The sequence below is a fragment of the Amblyomma americanum genome, chromosome 2, assembly GCF_052857255.1.
Source record: "Amblyomma americanum isolate KBUSLIRL-KWMA chromosome 2, ASM5285725v1, whole genome shotgun sequence".
In the NCBI taxonomy this organism is placed as follows: domain Eukaryota; kingdom Metazoa; phylum Arthropoda; class Arachnida; order Ixodida; family Ixodidae; genus Amblyomma; species Amblyomma americanum.
In genome coordinates, this window is record NC_135498.1 from 393,351 (window position 1) to 406,913 (window position 13,563).

General features: G+C 43.2%; 1 protein-coding gene across 1 annotated transcript in view; it reads right to left on the reverse strand.

Moving 5' to 3' along the window:
* The window catches only part of LOC144120408 (bleomycin hydrolase), a 125,065-nt gene that overhangs the window by 61,572 nt on the left and 49,930 nt on the right, over positions 1-13,563 (reverse strand). Inside the window, exons 5-6 of the mRNA XM_077652748.1 lie at positions 4,727-4,819; positions 946-1,101 (exon numbers count right to left, since the gene is read on the reverse strand). Of these exons, the coding sequence (XP_077508874.1) occupies positions 946-1,101; positions 4,727-4,819 (249 nt within the window). The remainder of the gene's footprint in view (positions 1-945; positions 1,102-4,726; positions 4,820-13,563) is intronic.

The following is a 13,563-nucleotide window of genomic DNA, read 5'->3' on the forward strand; positions in this document are numbered from 1 at the left end:
TGCGGCAGTTCATAAATCGACCTTCGGAAAATCCGGGCATTTCTTTCGGTCCCTTGAAATCCGAATTAGAATTTCTGAGGGCACTTACGTCTGCTTACATGCAGGAATGCAAAAGCATTGAACTTTCTAGAACGTCTGTTTTTTTCACAATGGCAGTACGTGTTGTATTTAATTTTTTTCTGCTGTTATTTTGTAGCTACTTTTAACTCTTATTTTTTATTGTTTATTTTTCAATAATTTGTTATTTTACTTTTGTTTTTATTTTATTTATTTTAGTTTTGATGACGTCCTTTGACTGGCAGATGAGGCGGACACTTCCTGCGAATGGACACTTCCGGTGGACTCTTTAGGCAAGTAGGGCTTTTGCCTTGATAAGGTTTTACTAGCCATAATGTTATTTTTAGTTGCCAGTCATGAGCCATTTCATGGATTTCATTTTGCGTGACCGCACTACAGGTTGCACACTTATGCTGCCTAATCAAATAGTACACATTTGTGTGTACATCATGTTTTTTTATATGATGCTCAGTCAGTTAATTTTTATTTCAGTTGCAAACACCATATACTATTTTGAAAAAATAAGGGCATCCTGTTTATCGTTTTCTGAGATTCTTTTTCTTACTGAACAATATTTGTGTTCGATTCGATATTCGAACAATTTTTCATTATATTTGTATTTGATTTGAAATTTGACAATTTCGATATTCAAACACACCTATTAATAACACACAATAAAAAAACAAATGACAGCCTGGGCTAGTTGGTTTAGCATTTTTTGAAGCTTGGAAAAAATCCACCTTGGTGCAAATAAATTCACACAGACAAAACAAAAAAGACAAGGAGACAACCGGCAGGTGGATTTTTTCCAAGCTTCAAAAAATGCCTGGACCAGCCAGAAATAAAGCAAATTATAACCCAAAACACGTACGTGAAATCGTGTCATACCTTGTCATCGAAGTTGAACACTCCCTTTATGTGCTTCTCATAAAACTCTAGCGGAGTGATAGGCCCCAGCTGGTTGTAGGTCTTGTTCTTGTCATAGTATTCCCAAGTGAAAGTAGCCGGCGGCGTTCCCAGGCAAATCGATGCGATACGATACACCTGGATACGACAAGCCAAGGAGATAAGGGTTTCCTCCCGGGCAAGCAAACAATAGACGGGCGCATTGATAGAGCAACCGTTTAGATGTAAAATGTTATGGGCAACAGAGGGCTTTTTCAAAAGCCCTTCAAATAAGAAAGAAGATGGCTTTGCGCAAGTAGGTTAGTGCTAGACTAGTGCCAAAGCTGCCGTGATAAAGTGGCATTGACTATGATGAGAATGTCAAGTGTCACTGAACACCCCAAGTGAGGTGTGCAAATGCACAGGCTACCATATTTACACGACTGTAAGTTGACCTATGTTTTAAAATTAAAAACTCTAAAGTTTGGGGGTCAACTTACAATCGAAACAAAAGCAAAACACCATCAATAAAGGCGAAACAAAGATATCAGGGATGCTACGGAGTGGTTACAATTTTATGTTTGCTCTACGGCTCTACCCAGTACAGAGCAAACCACTTATAACGATATTGAGAAAACCGGAAAATCTGATCATTATAACAGATTGTCATTATATCTTGACCAGCAAAAAAAGCAAAAAGGACGCACCCACGTATTCCCCCATGCATGTAGGTATTACCCCATGCATGTAGCCACCACCAAAGGTGCTCCTGTCAAGGGCGCACAGCGTCTTGGCGCTCTGCCAAGTTCGCGGAGGAAGCCACCACCACCCCCTCGGGAGCTCCCGTCAAAAGATACACACGCTGCAATGTTTTCGATGCACAGCATCTTGGCGTGCTGCCAAGAACTGCGCTGCGGAACAGCGCGAAACAGGGGAATGCGCAAGAAAAGCGAACGCTTAAAAAAAAAAGTAAATTCTCAACCATGTCAGGCGGAAACTAGGTTTGTGTGAGAGCCCCGCCCTCCATTGTAACATAGCGCTTGGTTCCCAAGGCTGTAAGCAACGATCCCTGATGAATTTCGCCACACCGGTCCGTTCACGAAGTTTTTACATCATTCGCTTCAAAGGTTGCTTCTAATGGAATGACCCCAGTAAGCAGAGGCAGCTATAAGCTAGGGAAATTAACTCTGTAACCAGCCATTAACAATGCGTACAAAGTGAACAAGGAAGAGAAAAAAACCTCAGGCTGCTTGGCAACGCTTCGACAAGTGAACTTGTCTTCGTCTGGGCAAAGCGTTCATCATTGGCGCTGTTATGCCCGAGCACGCATTCCGCTGGCCTCCGTGAAAGCCAGCGCCGTGCGCCCGCCATTGCACAACGCAAGCCCAGACTCTTAGACATGTCGCGGCTTGCAGGGCGATTTCTCCACGCACGCCTGGCAGAATCTTCCCCCTCCCCGCTCACAAGCGCGGCTCGAACCGCAACCGACGCTTCGCCGGAAGCCCTTTCTTGGCGGCAAACTTGGAACGGCGGAGCTCCTCTCGTCCATTCGTCAAATTCGAACTGTGGAGGGTTTGAACGGCTGGTTGCGGCAACGGTCATCGGAGGCTATAAAAGGTCGAGCCGCACCGCACAAGAGCAGCAGACGAGCAGATGAACAGACGGAGACATCAAGCGAGAGATGCTCTTCCGGAGCATCACCATGCCCCTTTGTGCGAGCACATTGTGCTCTTGGCCACAGTGCCGTTAATGTACCGCCCTTATTTATAGTGTACATAAATGTTTCGTTGACTCACTGTCACCCTTCCGTTTTGTCGCTCAGCCCTGCGCAACAGTGGCAGCAGGCTGAGATGCCACAGTCCCAACAGTAGACAGGCTGGAAGCCCCAGTCGTAACAGCGCGTCCCAACATCATTCTCCCTTCACACCCTCCTTCCCCTCACCAGGCGTTCCTCCTCGGAGGGATGACACTATTTAAACCCTGCCCTTGTTAACTTTGTGGTTATCAAGAGCCATCTGACCAACTTCTCTCTACCATTAACCATGCTTGTCACTTGTGCCCCTAGCCCTGCACCTTTCAGAGTTCCGGGACCACACAACAACCTGGGCAAACAAGAGAAAGGTGCACACACATCCCCATTTCCACAACAACCAGACTACGTCATGGTCCAATTTAAAGGTGTTTTCACGCAATGCACTGGCACCAAGGTTTTAAAGGAGTATAGACACATAATTTTGGTGGCATGTTTTCTTCTCCACAATGATGCAGGAGACAATACTACGCATGAGTCGCCATGTAGTATTCAAATATGACCGCTAAATAATTTATAATCGATTTTTTTCTGTCATGCTGTTTCGGCTTTGGTTTCAACAGTTGAACGATGGCTGACGTAAAAGAGTGCTTTTGTGTCCCGTGAAACATGGAAAAACATCCATATAATCACTGCTTCCTCGTTTTAATTTACTGCAGTGCTGAAGGCAGCCTTCTTCAAGAGCTGGAATGACAGCGAATGTGAAAGCAGTGATTTTATTTAAGTTTTTTTGTCTCACATGGCTTGTAAGCGCACGTTGACGTCACAGTCCTCATTCGGCTGTTGAATCCGAAACGGCACGAGAAAAAAATGAGATTATAAATTATTTAGCGGTCGAAGAGAATACCAGGTGGTAATCCATGTTTAATTATGCCTTACACATCATTACTAACAACAAAACACTCACTCAAATGTTAGGTGTCTATACTTCTTTAAGAAATTAAAAAAAAAAGGTTGTTTTGCTCTAAAGCAGACATCGGGTCACCACCCAATACAGGCAACCAAGGCTCTGAGGCAGCCCCTAACAGGCAAATAAATCACTCCAACAAAGCACATGGGGTTCAGAAGACACACACATACAACCACTGTCATCAGTGCACAGTATATCATTCAGAACTACTTCAAAGGCCTCGACCAGGTCTGGACATTTTGAATAAACGAGTACAGTGCACAGATCAGGCATCGGTGATAATATCTGCAAACTACAGAGTCATACGCACCTCGAAAAGTAAAAATTCAAACCGAAGCCCTTTTACACTTCTTTTCAACAATGTCAACCTCCTCATTGCCTATGCTGGCATCGTGAAAAACCATAATGTGCTGCCCCTGCATGCCACATGACCATCAGGGTGTTTTCAAAGGCAATCGGGCTTTGGGCACACATGATGGGGTCCATTTAAATGCAAAGACGATCATGAGCTTCTTAACCACAAGGATGAGTAGCGTGCCCATCACCACCATCTGGCTATAAAGCAAAAGTCTGCATGGAAAACAAACAACTGAAAATGCTCCAGGTAGCAAATAAGCAAGAAAGAAATACTTGCCAGGGCGGGGCTGTGATGGCAACTGACACTCCCACTGAAGTCTGAGGAAGAAGGTAAATTTTGCTTGCAAAGGGTAGTTAGACAGATGGGAGAGAAAAAAGCCTCAGAGAGGGTACAGAAGTAAAGGAGGGTGGTGCAATCACTGGACTGCTCCACTGTTGAAAAGTTCCAAGGACAATACCTCACAACCATCGAAGCATAACATTTTTTTGACCAGAGGGTGTTCAGGGACATTTCAAGTGCTGCAACAGGTTCAATGAAAATGTAACCTTCACCTTTATGGAAAGGAAATTAAGAAGCATTAATTTAGTTTAGAAGAGAATGACTGTGATAATAAATAATCTCTTCCCTCCGCACACTCATGACTTCATAAACAACAAAACTGACAGAACCTTCAAATTAAAACATGCACAAATATGCAAGCACTCACGGTTTCCATCATGTGCTCTATGGTAGACTGAATGTCGGCATCGGAGCATCCTTTTGCCAAAAGTGCGTACAGGTCTCGTGCAAACTCCCGCAACTGCAAAGCAAGAATGAATACAGTGTATTTGTGGTAACTGGATAACCACTTGGCCACAGATTGACAAGCGCAATTGTCCAGTTGAGAAGGAAATAAGTGAGCAAGTTGGTGATCCATTCTCTAGAGGAAATCATAGCATGCAAGTCAAGAACACATGAGGGATGAGAAGTGGAAAAGCAAGCATTTGTCCTCTGTCCTCTAGTATTTGTAATGTTTTCCATCTATGTGCTGCTACGATTTCCTCTTAACCACCAGGTATGGTCAGCACAAGTGTAGCAGATTTAGTGTAACTAAATCAGTTAAAGAAAAGCATAGTGGCGATGGTTCTGACATCACTGCACATAAAATCTCTGCTGTGAGCCTAATCTTAAAAACCAAATAGCACTAGATAAAGAGAAATATTATGGTGTCTCACAGCCCAATTACAGTAAGACCTCATTGATACATTCCCAGTTCATAAGAGTTCTCAGTTCGTGCGCTCAAAATCGCAGACATTAGAGACCTTTAGCAGAGCTGGCCAGCTGAGCAAAGCGGACGAGAGAGGGCGCCAGTGCGCATGCACAGAACACTCAGGCGACCAGCAGGTTTGCGGCGCTGCCCGCTCGTCTGGTCTTCCCAGCAGAGAGTGCCCAGCGAGTGTCATCGAGGACTAACATGGCGGCCTCCAGCGCGAACATTGGCACGTCGGCTTCTTCGAGCACGGACGCGGCGCAAGCACGCCTGCAAGCAAAGAAGCCGAGCAAATGTTCCAGCACGCAAGAAGATCCTCGCCTTCTGCGGGAAGTGGCCGCGACAAGGCCATTCGGGGAAGAGCTCAAGCGGATGAGCTTGCGGCGTGGGGCTTCGGCTTGACTTGACCATCACAGTGCCAAATGTTTGTTTTTCCTAACACGACATACTTTAAATTGGATTGTAAGGACCACTAATGTTTAAATATATACCAGAAACACAAATAATGCCTTTATTTAGCAATTTTAGTACAGTAACAGAAATCGAGATTCATATTTGTTTCAGCGTAACTCCGCTTTTCACCAATAGGAGGGGCTGCACAGCGCTCCGCGCTACTACACTCATTCGGGCGTTTTAGACGCTGTGCTAAAATTCTTTACTCACGCTACGTTCCGCTGGTGCTCCGCTGGGGAACTACCAGCGGAGCGGAACGTAAATGCACTCAGCTAAAAGTCTCTTAAGAACGTCCGATAGTTACACTATTTTTCTCGGTTAATACGTTCCCAGAAAACATAATTTCCCGGCTACTACAATTAAAATTTCGACAAACTGTGGTCGTATAATAAGTTTATTGGCCAACCACACATGTGCAAACATACAAGTGGGCTGAACAAGAGGGCACGTGACGTGTTTTGCGGCAGTCCCCCGCCGTGGTGACTTCTCTGCAGTGCCTCGATGAAACGTGACGAAGCACCACCCACATCACCTCCAAGAAAAAAATAAAAACGGCGCGCTATAGCATTCGCAACAGCCATTTCTGCGGGGACACGATATGAAAAGGAGAAACGCTGAGGTTTCTTCGCGGTGGTTTCTGAGGTTTCTTCGCGATAGAACAGCCAAGCGTGGCGGTGGTGCTTTACTTGCCATTTCCAAAGACATTCCATCTTCATGTATCCAAGTCTTCAGCGAACTAGAACTAATTTTTGCGTCAATAGTGATAGGTCATCTCAAATTGGTTGTTGGCGTCTGTTACCGTTCTTCTTATTCGTCTACATTCACTAACGAACTTCACGACTCTATAAATCTTGTTCGCGCACGATTTCCTTCATCACCGCTTTTTCTACTTGGGGACTTTAACTTCCCAACTATTTTATGGACTGCTCAGCCGCCTTCTTCATCTCCCCCTTCGCATCAAGCTAAAGAATTCTTAGAACTATGCGGCACATTTTCGCTAACTCAGTTAGTTACAAAAGCCACTAGGACGGTAAATAACGTTTCAAACACTCTCGATCTAGTTCTAGCAACTAATCCAGAGTTAGCTTCTGACATAACATATCTTCCAGGCATAAGCGATCACGTTCTGCTCAATTTTTGCATTAGTATACCACGTCCAAAAGTGAATAAAATAAAAAAATCGTTCTAGATTACAAACGCGCCAACTTTACCGCTATTAACAATGAGCTGGGCACTTTTGTTGATTACTTTATTGCAAACTCAGACTACTGCTCTGTCGAGGATAACTGGATATCTTTCAAAACAAAGGTTCATGAACTAACTGATAAGTATATCCCAAAGCGCAGCTTCACCTCTAATCCACAAGCACCATGGCACAGCTCTCACATCAGACGATTATCTAGCAAAAAGAAACGTCTATACCGCCGCGCGAAGCTTTCACCATCTAATGCGCGATGGGCGAAGTACAAGTCTGCTTCCGACGCTTACGTCAACGCGATTAAACATACAAAGAATAACTTTTTGTCTGCCACATTACCAACAATTTTGAAAACGAGTGTTAAAAAATTTTGGCGCGTTTTACATCCTGCGAACGACCCATTAATTAGACTACAAGACGCCTCCAGTAAACTTATCCCCTATGATCTTTGTGCTTCCGTGCTGAATGACACATTCGTTGAAAGCTTTGCCTCCATTTCAAGCGTTAATCTTCCATTCATATCGCACCACAGGTTCCCGACAATGCCACCCATAACTGTCGATCCACCTGGTGTAGCCAAATTAATCGAATCTTTAAAAAATGATTCTTCACCTGGTTCTGACGCGATTAGCGCTAAATTCCTAAAAAATACTTGTGCTTATAATTCAGTTATACTAACCAAACTTCTTCAACAGTCACTCGACACAGCAAGCCTTCCTATCGACTGGAAAATTGGGAAGGTGGTTCCACTTCACAAGTCCGGTGGTAAGCACTGCCCTCAAAACTTTCGTCCCATTTCGCTCACCAGCACATGCTGCAAATTACTAGAACATATCATTTTCAAGAATGTCGTTACCTTCCTCGATGAGAATTCATTTTTCACGCCTGCGCAACATGGTTTTCGTCAAACATACTCCTGCGAAACTCAATTACTTGCCTTTACTGATAAGCTATACTGCATACTTGACAACTCATCTTGCACTGACTGCATTTTTTTGGACTTTTCCAAAGTCTTTGATAAAGTATGCCATAAATTGCTACTACATAAACTGAGCCATCTTAATCTCGATCCTAACGTCTTCCAATGGATTAAATCTTACCTTCTAAACTGTTGGCAATTTGTGCATGCTAATAACACTAATTCACCGATTGCTAACGTGCTATCTGGTGTTCCACAGGGATCGGTCCTTGGGCCACTCCTGCGCTGCAATTTTTCCTATATTAATGACCTTCCTTCTGCCATATCTTCTAACATTCACCTTTTTGCTGACGATTGTGTAATATTTCGGGAAATAAAAAACGTCAATGATACTGACACTCTCCAGTCATACCTTAATTTGGTGTCAAACTGGTGCACTACATGGAATATGAAATTAAACACTAATAAATGTAAAGCTTTGAGTGTTTCCCAGACATCTAACGCTCTTCCTTCATATTATCTTGATGGCACTCCTCTTGATCGGGTAAAAAGATATAAGTACTTAGGAATTCATATCACTCAAAACTTAACATGGTCTATTCATATTGACTACGTGTTTAATAACGCTAACCGCATGTTAGGATACTTACGTCGCAAATTCTCTACCGCTCCCTAATCCCTTAAACTTCTACTCTATAAAACACTCATACGTCTTAAACTAGAATACGCAGCATCAATATGGGACCCTACGCATGAAAACCTCACATATTCCTTGGAATTTGTCCAAAATAATTCCGTTCGCTTCATTCTTTCAAATTACAACCGTACGGCAAGCATCACAGCCATGAAATCCAACGTCTCACTCCCACCGTTACAATCTCGCCACAAAATTGGTCGCCTAACGCTATTTCACAAGCTATATCATCACGTCGCGCTTCACAACTATTTCATGTCACCCCCCGAATACATTTCACGTCGCATCGATCACCGCCACAAGGTAGGCATCCCAACATGCCACACCAAATCTTTTCAGTCTTATCTTCCCCGCACATCTGTGGAATGGAACCGCCTTCCCCGATATTGCAGCCATTCCTGATAATAAAATCTTCCATGACGTAGCTAATATTGTTTATTCTGAAGAAAGTTGATTGTGTGTTTTATCTGCTTCCACTGTATTGTATACATTGTTTCTATACTATTTACGTTTTCTGGATGTTATTTGTTTCATTCTGGAGAAAATTTATTTTGTAATATCTATTTTCACTGTATTCTATTTCATTGTTGTTTATCCTAAACCCACTCCCCTCTGTAATGCCTTTGGCCCTGAGGGTACAATAAATAAATAAATAAAAACTATAGCGACGCGCTTATCCCCTTCAGGCGCTCTGTCCACATATGTGGACGCAACCTAAGCCACCTCATATTTTAGTACGCAAGGCGAATTTCCACCTTTGAATACCGCACTCATCATTTTGGCCCTCCCTGTCAAGTTTGTGGCGCCATCTCTTGCAGCTGCAGTGAAATGCGTTAGTGAAAAAAAAAAAAAAATGTGTGCATCACGTTTTTTGGTGCAACGAGTAAACAGCTTTTCTTTTTGCATTCTATCTTTACAAATGACTGTGAATGATGCAATTTAGGGCCCGGAATGTGTTGATAGCTTAATGCATAAACCACCCGCCAATTTTCATTGCCAAAGACAAAGAAAAAGTGCTGCGGTGGACGTTTTGAGTGGCGCGTCCACAAATGTGGACATGGCGCCTTAATGCTGAAATTATTAAAGTGAATATTTCTCCCCACAACGCGCCATTTTTTGTGCACATACGGTACGAAATGGGCTTACTGCTTATGGGTGTTAAAAACTATGCTTGTACAAAGAGAACGCTGGACGACACTAGCGCTGAAGCGTTTTTCATGAAAATAGCCAATGAAGCACCTCCAAAGAAGTGCCGCTGACTGAGCAATGTAAGACCAGCAGATGGTCGCAAAGAACCGCCACTTAGCTGAGCCGCTGCCGACACAGTGACTACTGCTTAAAGTCGGGGAGGTCTAGGAGGGTCTTAGGCACCCTGCCAATATTCAAAAAGGGATTAGAGACCACCTGTGCTAGATTGTAGAACGCATGAATCCGAAGACAGCAACCATTTTCAGTGATGGTCAGAACATTTTCTTTCTAACGTTTTAAAGATTTCACTGCAGTTTTTAGCAACAATCATTACATTTTGTATGAAGTCCAAAAAGGAGAAAAATGCAAAGTGGCAGCACTAAACAAGTGGGGATGAAAAAAAGGAAACCCATGCCCTCACACCATGGTCAGTTCAGAGCTGGCCGCTCAGCTCCAAGGCTACAAAACAACAAACAGCACAATGGTGGGGCGAGGGGAGTTTGCTTCAGGCCTCTGACATAAATTGAGCAAACAACGACCTTTAAAAATGATTTTTCATTTCTGCAAAAAATGTGTAAAGCAGGCCACAAGATGCTATCTCTCTTCCTTTCCACCTGTGCTCAGATCACTCGAGACACCTTCGATGCAGCCGAACTTGAAGCGTTACTTATGATGGAAGCAACCATTGGCCCCAACTTTTGAACACATTAATTAAACGGTGCCAACGTGAAGGCGGCACATCTAAATGTCACGTTCAGGGCTCGAAATACCAAATTTTCCTCTGCCTGTCATCACGAAATGACTGCTTTTACTGTTTTATAAGTCATGAACTATAGAACAATTCCCTGAAGTGTATATTCTCACAGCTAAACATTTATTCATGTCTAACAATCAGTGAGAAAAGACAAGCAATTGTATCAGTGTTTACGTTCATGTATAAGGCTTAAGGCACCATGTCCACAAATGCAGACGCAAATAACGTAAGCATAAATATAAATATATTTGCATAATTTTTTGCACATCACTTTTGCTTAGTCTACTGATCATTATTTATAAAAAAGAAGATTTTTCCTTTCAGCAGATGTAATTGGCGCCTAAACAGGTTATATATGAATGGGCCAGGCCTGGGAAACGAAGCTTAAAAAGCAGAAACACAGCGACAATCAGCCGCCGCGGTGGCTTTCCTACAGTACTTTCCTACAATACATGGGAGCAAAAGGGCCAAGCACTCGAAAATGACAAGGAAGAGATAACTCGCTGTCTCTTCTTCCTGCAGACAAGGATGGAGGTTTTGTTGTTTTAACCAGAGATGTGTACATGTCAAAAGCAATAGACAGCGTCCTTGCTGTGTTTGACAAGCGCAATGATGTAAAAATGTCGAAAATTAAGAGCCAAGCAAAAAAGCTGACCAACAAGTTGAATTTAAACAAGTTGTCGAGTATGATTGAGAACTGCCACATTGAGATTTTTTTTCTCTGCAAAGACCCATAAACCCAACTGGCCGTTTCGTGCAATAGTTTCAGAAGCAGGGACATGGCAGAAGCACGTCGCAAGATACTTGCAACAGAAACTCAACGTTTTAACGATCGATGACCCTTTTAGAATAAGAAATTCTGACGAAGTAATCACCTTCCTAAAAGGATGGGATCACGATAAAAAGCTGCAGGTATTTTCAGTCGACGTAAAAGACTTATATTACACAATTCCCCAGGCGGAAATCTTGTCAGCTGTAAATAAGCACATCGAAAAGCATGGTGTTATAGCCTTCCAAAACGAGTGCGGAATTTCCGCCGATGCCTTCCTAGAATTGTTATCGTTTTATCTTTGTTCGCCTTTTGTAGAATGGAATGGGGATATGTACATTCAGAAGGACGGGATATGTATAGGTTCGTGCCTAGCCCCGGTTCTTAGCAATATGTTTTTGGCCTTGCGTGACAAAACACTGCAAGATCGTTTGGAAGGGTTCTGTGTGTGCCGCACTTTTAGATTTGTTGACGATTACTTTGTGTTAGTACAGAATGACAACCTCAGTTTTGAGCAGCAGTTCTTAAATATTCATTCAGTATTCACAGAGTGTCTTAAACCACTGGTTTTAACACATGAAACCCCACTTAATGATTCTATCAGGTTCTTAGATCTCGCCCTTCATTTCACTCCATCCCATGTGTGTTGGTCGTACGAGCCTCGGGCAAAAAAACCCATCCTGCCATATGCATCAGCCCATTCGAAACTTGTAAAAAGGGCCATTATTCATTCTGTTTTTAATAATGTTTTAAAGAAGAGTTGCCAGCATAGTATGGAACTAAGCTTTGCGAAACAAGTTGATCGCCTTATGATGGCTGGTTATCCGTCCGATGTACTAGTGTCAGTGGCAGAAAAGCAGCTAAAAAACCTGAGACCTCGCCACACTAGCGAACCGGTTAGGCAAAGGGAAAGAAGAAAGGTTGTTGTTTTGCCTTATCTCCATCAGGTGTCGCACAACCTCCGAAAAATTGGAAGTAGGGCAGGCGTTGACGTAGTATTTTCAGCGCCGGAAAAGCTTTCCAGCTTGTGCAAAAAAGTTAACTGCACGACTAACGAAATGCGCAGGTGTAAAGTTAAGCACGGGGATCATTTTGTCCCTTGTAAAGAAGGTGTGGTGTATTCACTGCCCATGTCCTGTGGGAAAAAATATATCGGGCAGACTGGCCGCTGTCTCAACAAAAGGCTAAAAGAGCACAGTGACAATGTCGCACGTGTGGCTACTTCAGGCCACGTAGCCAAACATTGCAGGGACTGCAGCGCAGAAGATGACAGCGAGGATAAATGTGAACCGATGTACAGGCAATGCAGTGTCATAGGGAAACACCGAGACACACTAACAAGAGAAATAATAGAAGCTGCTATGATTATAAGACTGCAGGACGAGTGCATAAGCGCACCATCCGTGGCATTGTCCCAGAAAGAGATGAAATATCTAGAATGTGAAATCTAACACGTGCCGGTTATTCGCCGTTCTTGTACCCTTGCGCATGCCTACAGCTATTCTTCTATGTTTTTTTTCCTGTTTTGATCACCAGATGGTATAAAAAACCCTACTGGTCTCGAATAAAACTTAGTTGACAGTCAGCGCTGTTGTGTCCCCTTCTTGTTCTGTGCCGTCTTTGCGCTGTAATAATGAACCATGGGTACAAACAAAAAACTAGTTATCAAACGCAATTCATTAAACTTTTCTCGCAATGTAAGGAAGGACAGCGATCGCATACGTCTTGTATTCAACAAACTGCACATGAACAGTGACGTATGCGAGTGGGACACTGAACGAAATCGTGCCGTGCCAGTTGCCCACAAACGTGATGCATGACAATCTTCCACTGTTCACTGTAGTGTACCTACTGGATTCACATCGCCATCCCAACTGCATTCCAGCGCTGTAAAAAGCATAAAATTTATGTACCCTAACATCAGAAGCGTGGTTGTAAACAATATTGCCCTTCACCCTTCATAGACTCCTGCCAGTCATCTTTGGTAGCACTAACAAAAACATGGCTTAATGATTCCATTCCTGACAGGGTCATTCTCGCCAACAGAACAGCTTTCGCATTCCTTCGTTGTACAGGAGATCCAAAGAGAGGGTGGTGCCCTTATCGCTGTACAAAACGACGTCTTTGCTGCCCCAGTCATTGTCACAACGTTCCTTGAATGCTCTTGGGTTTCACTTCAGGTTGGTATTCTTCCTCTAATAGTTGGCATTTTCTATCGTCCACCAGATAAGAATGATACTTTCATACATGAATTTTATCATATACTAGGTCTGGTTTATAAGAGTTTTCCAAATTCTATAGTAATCATTTTTGGCGCCT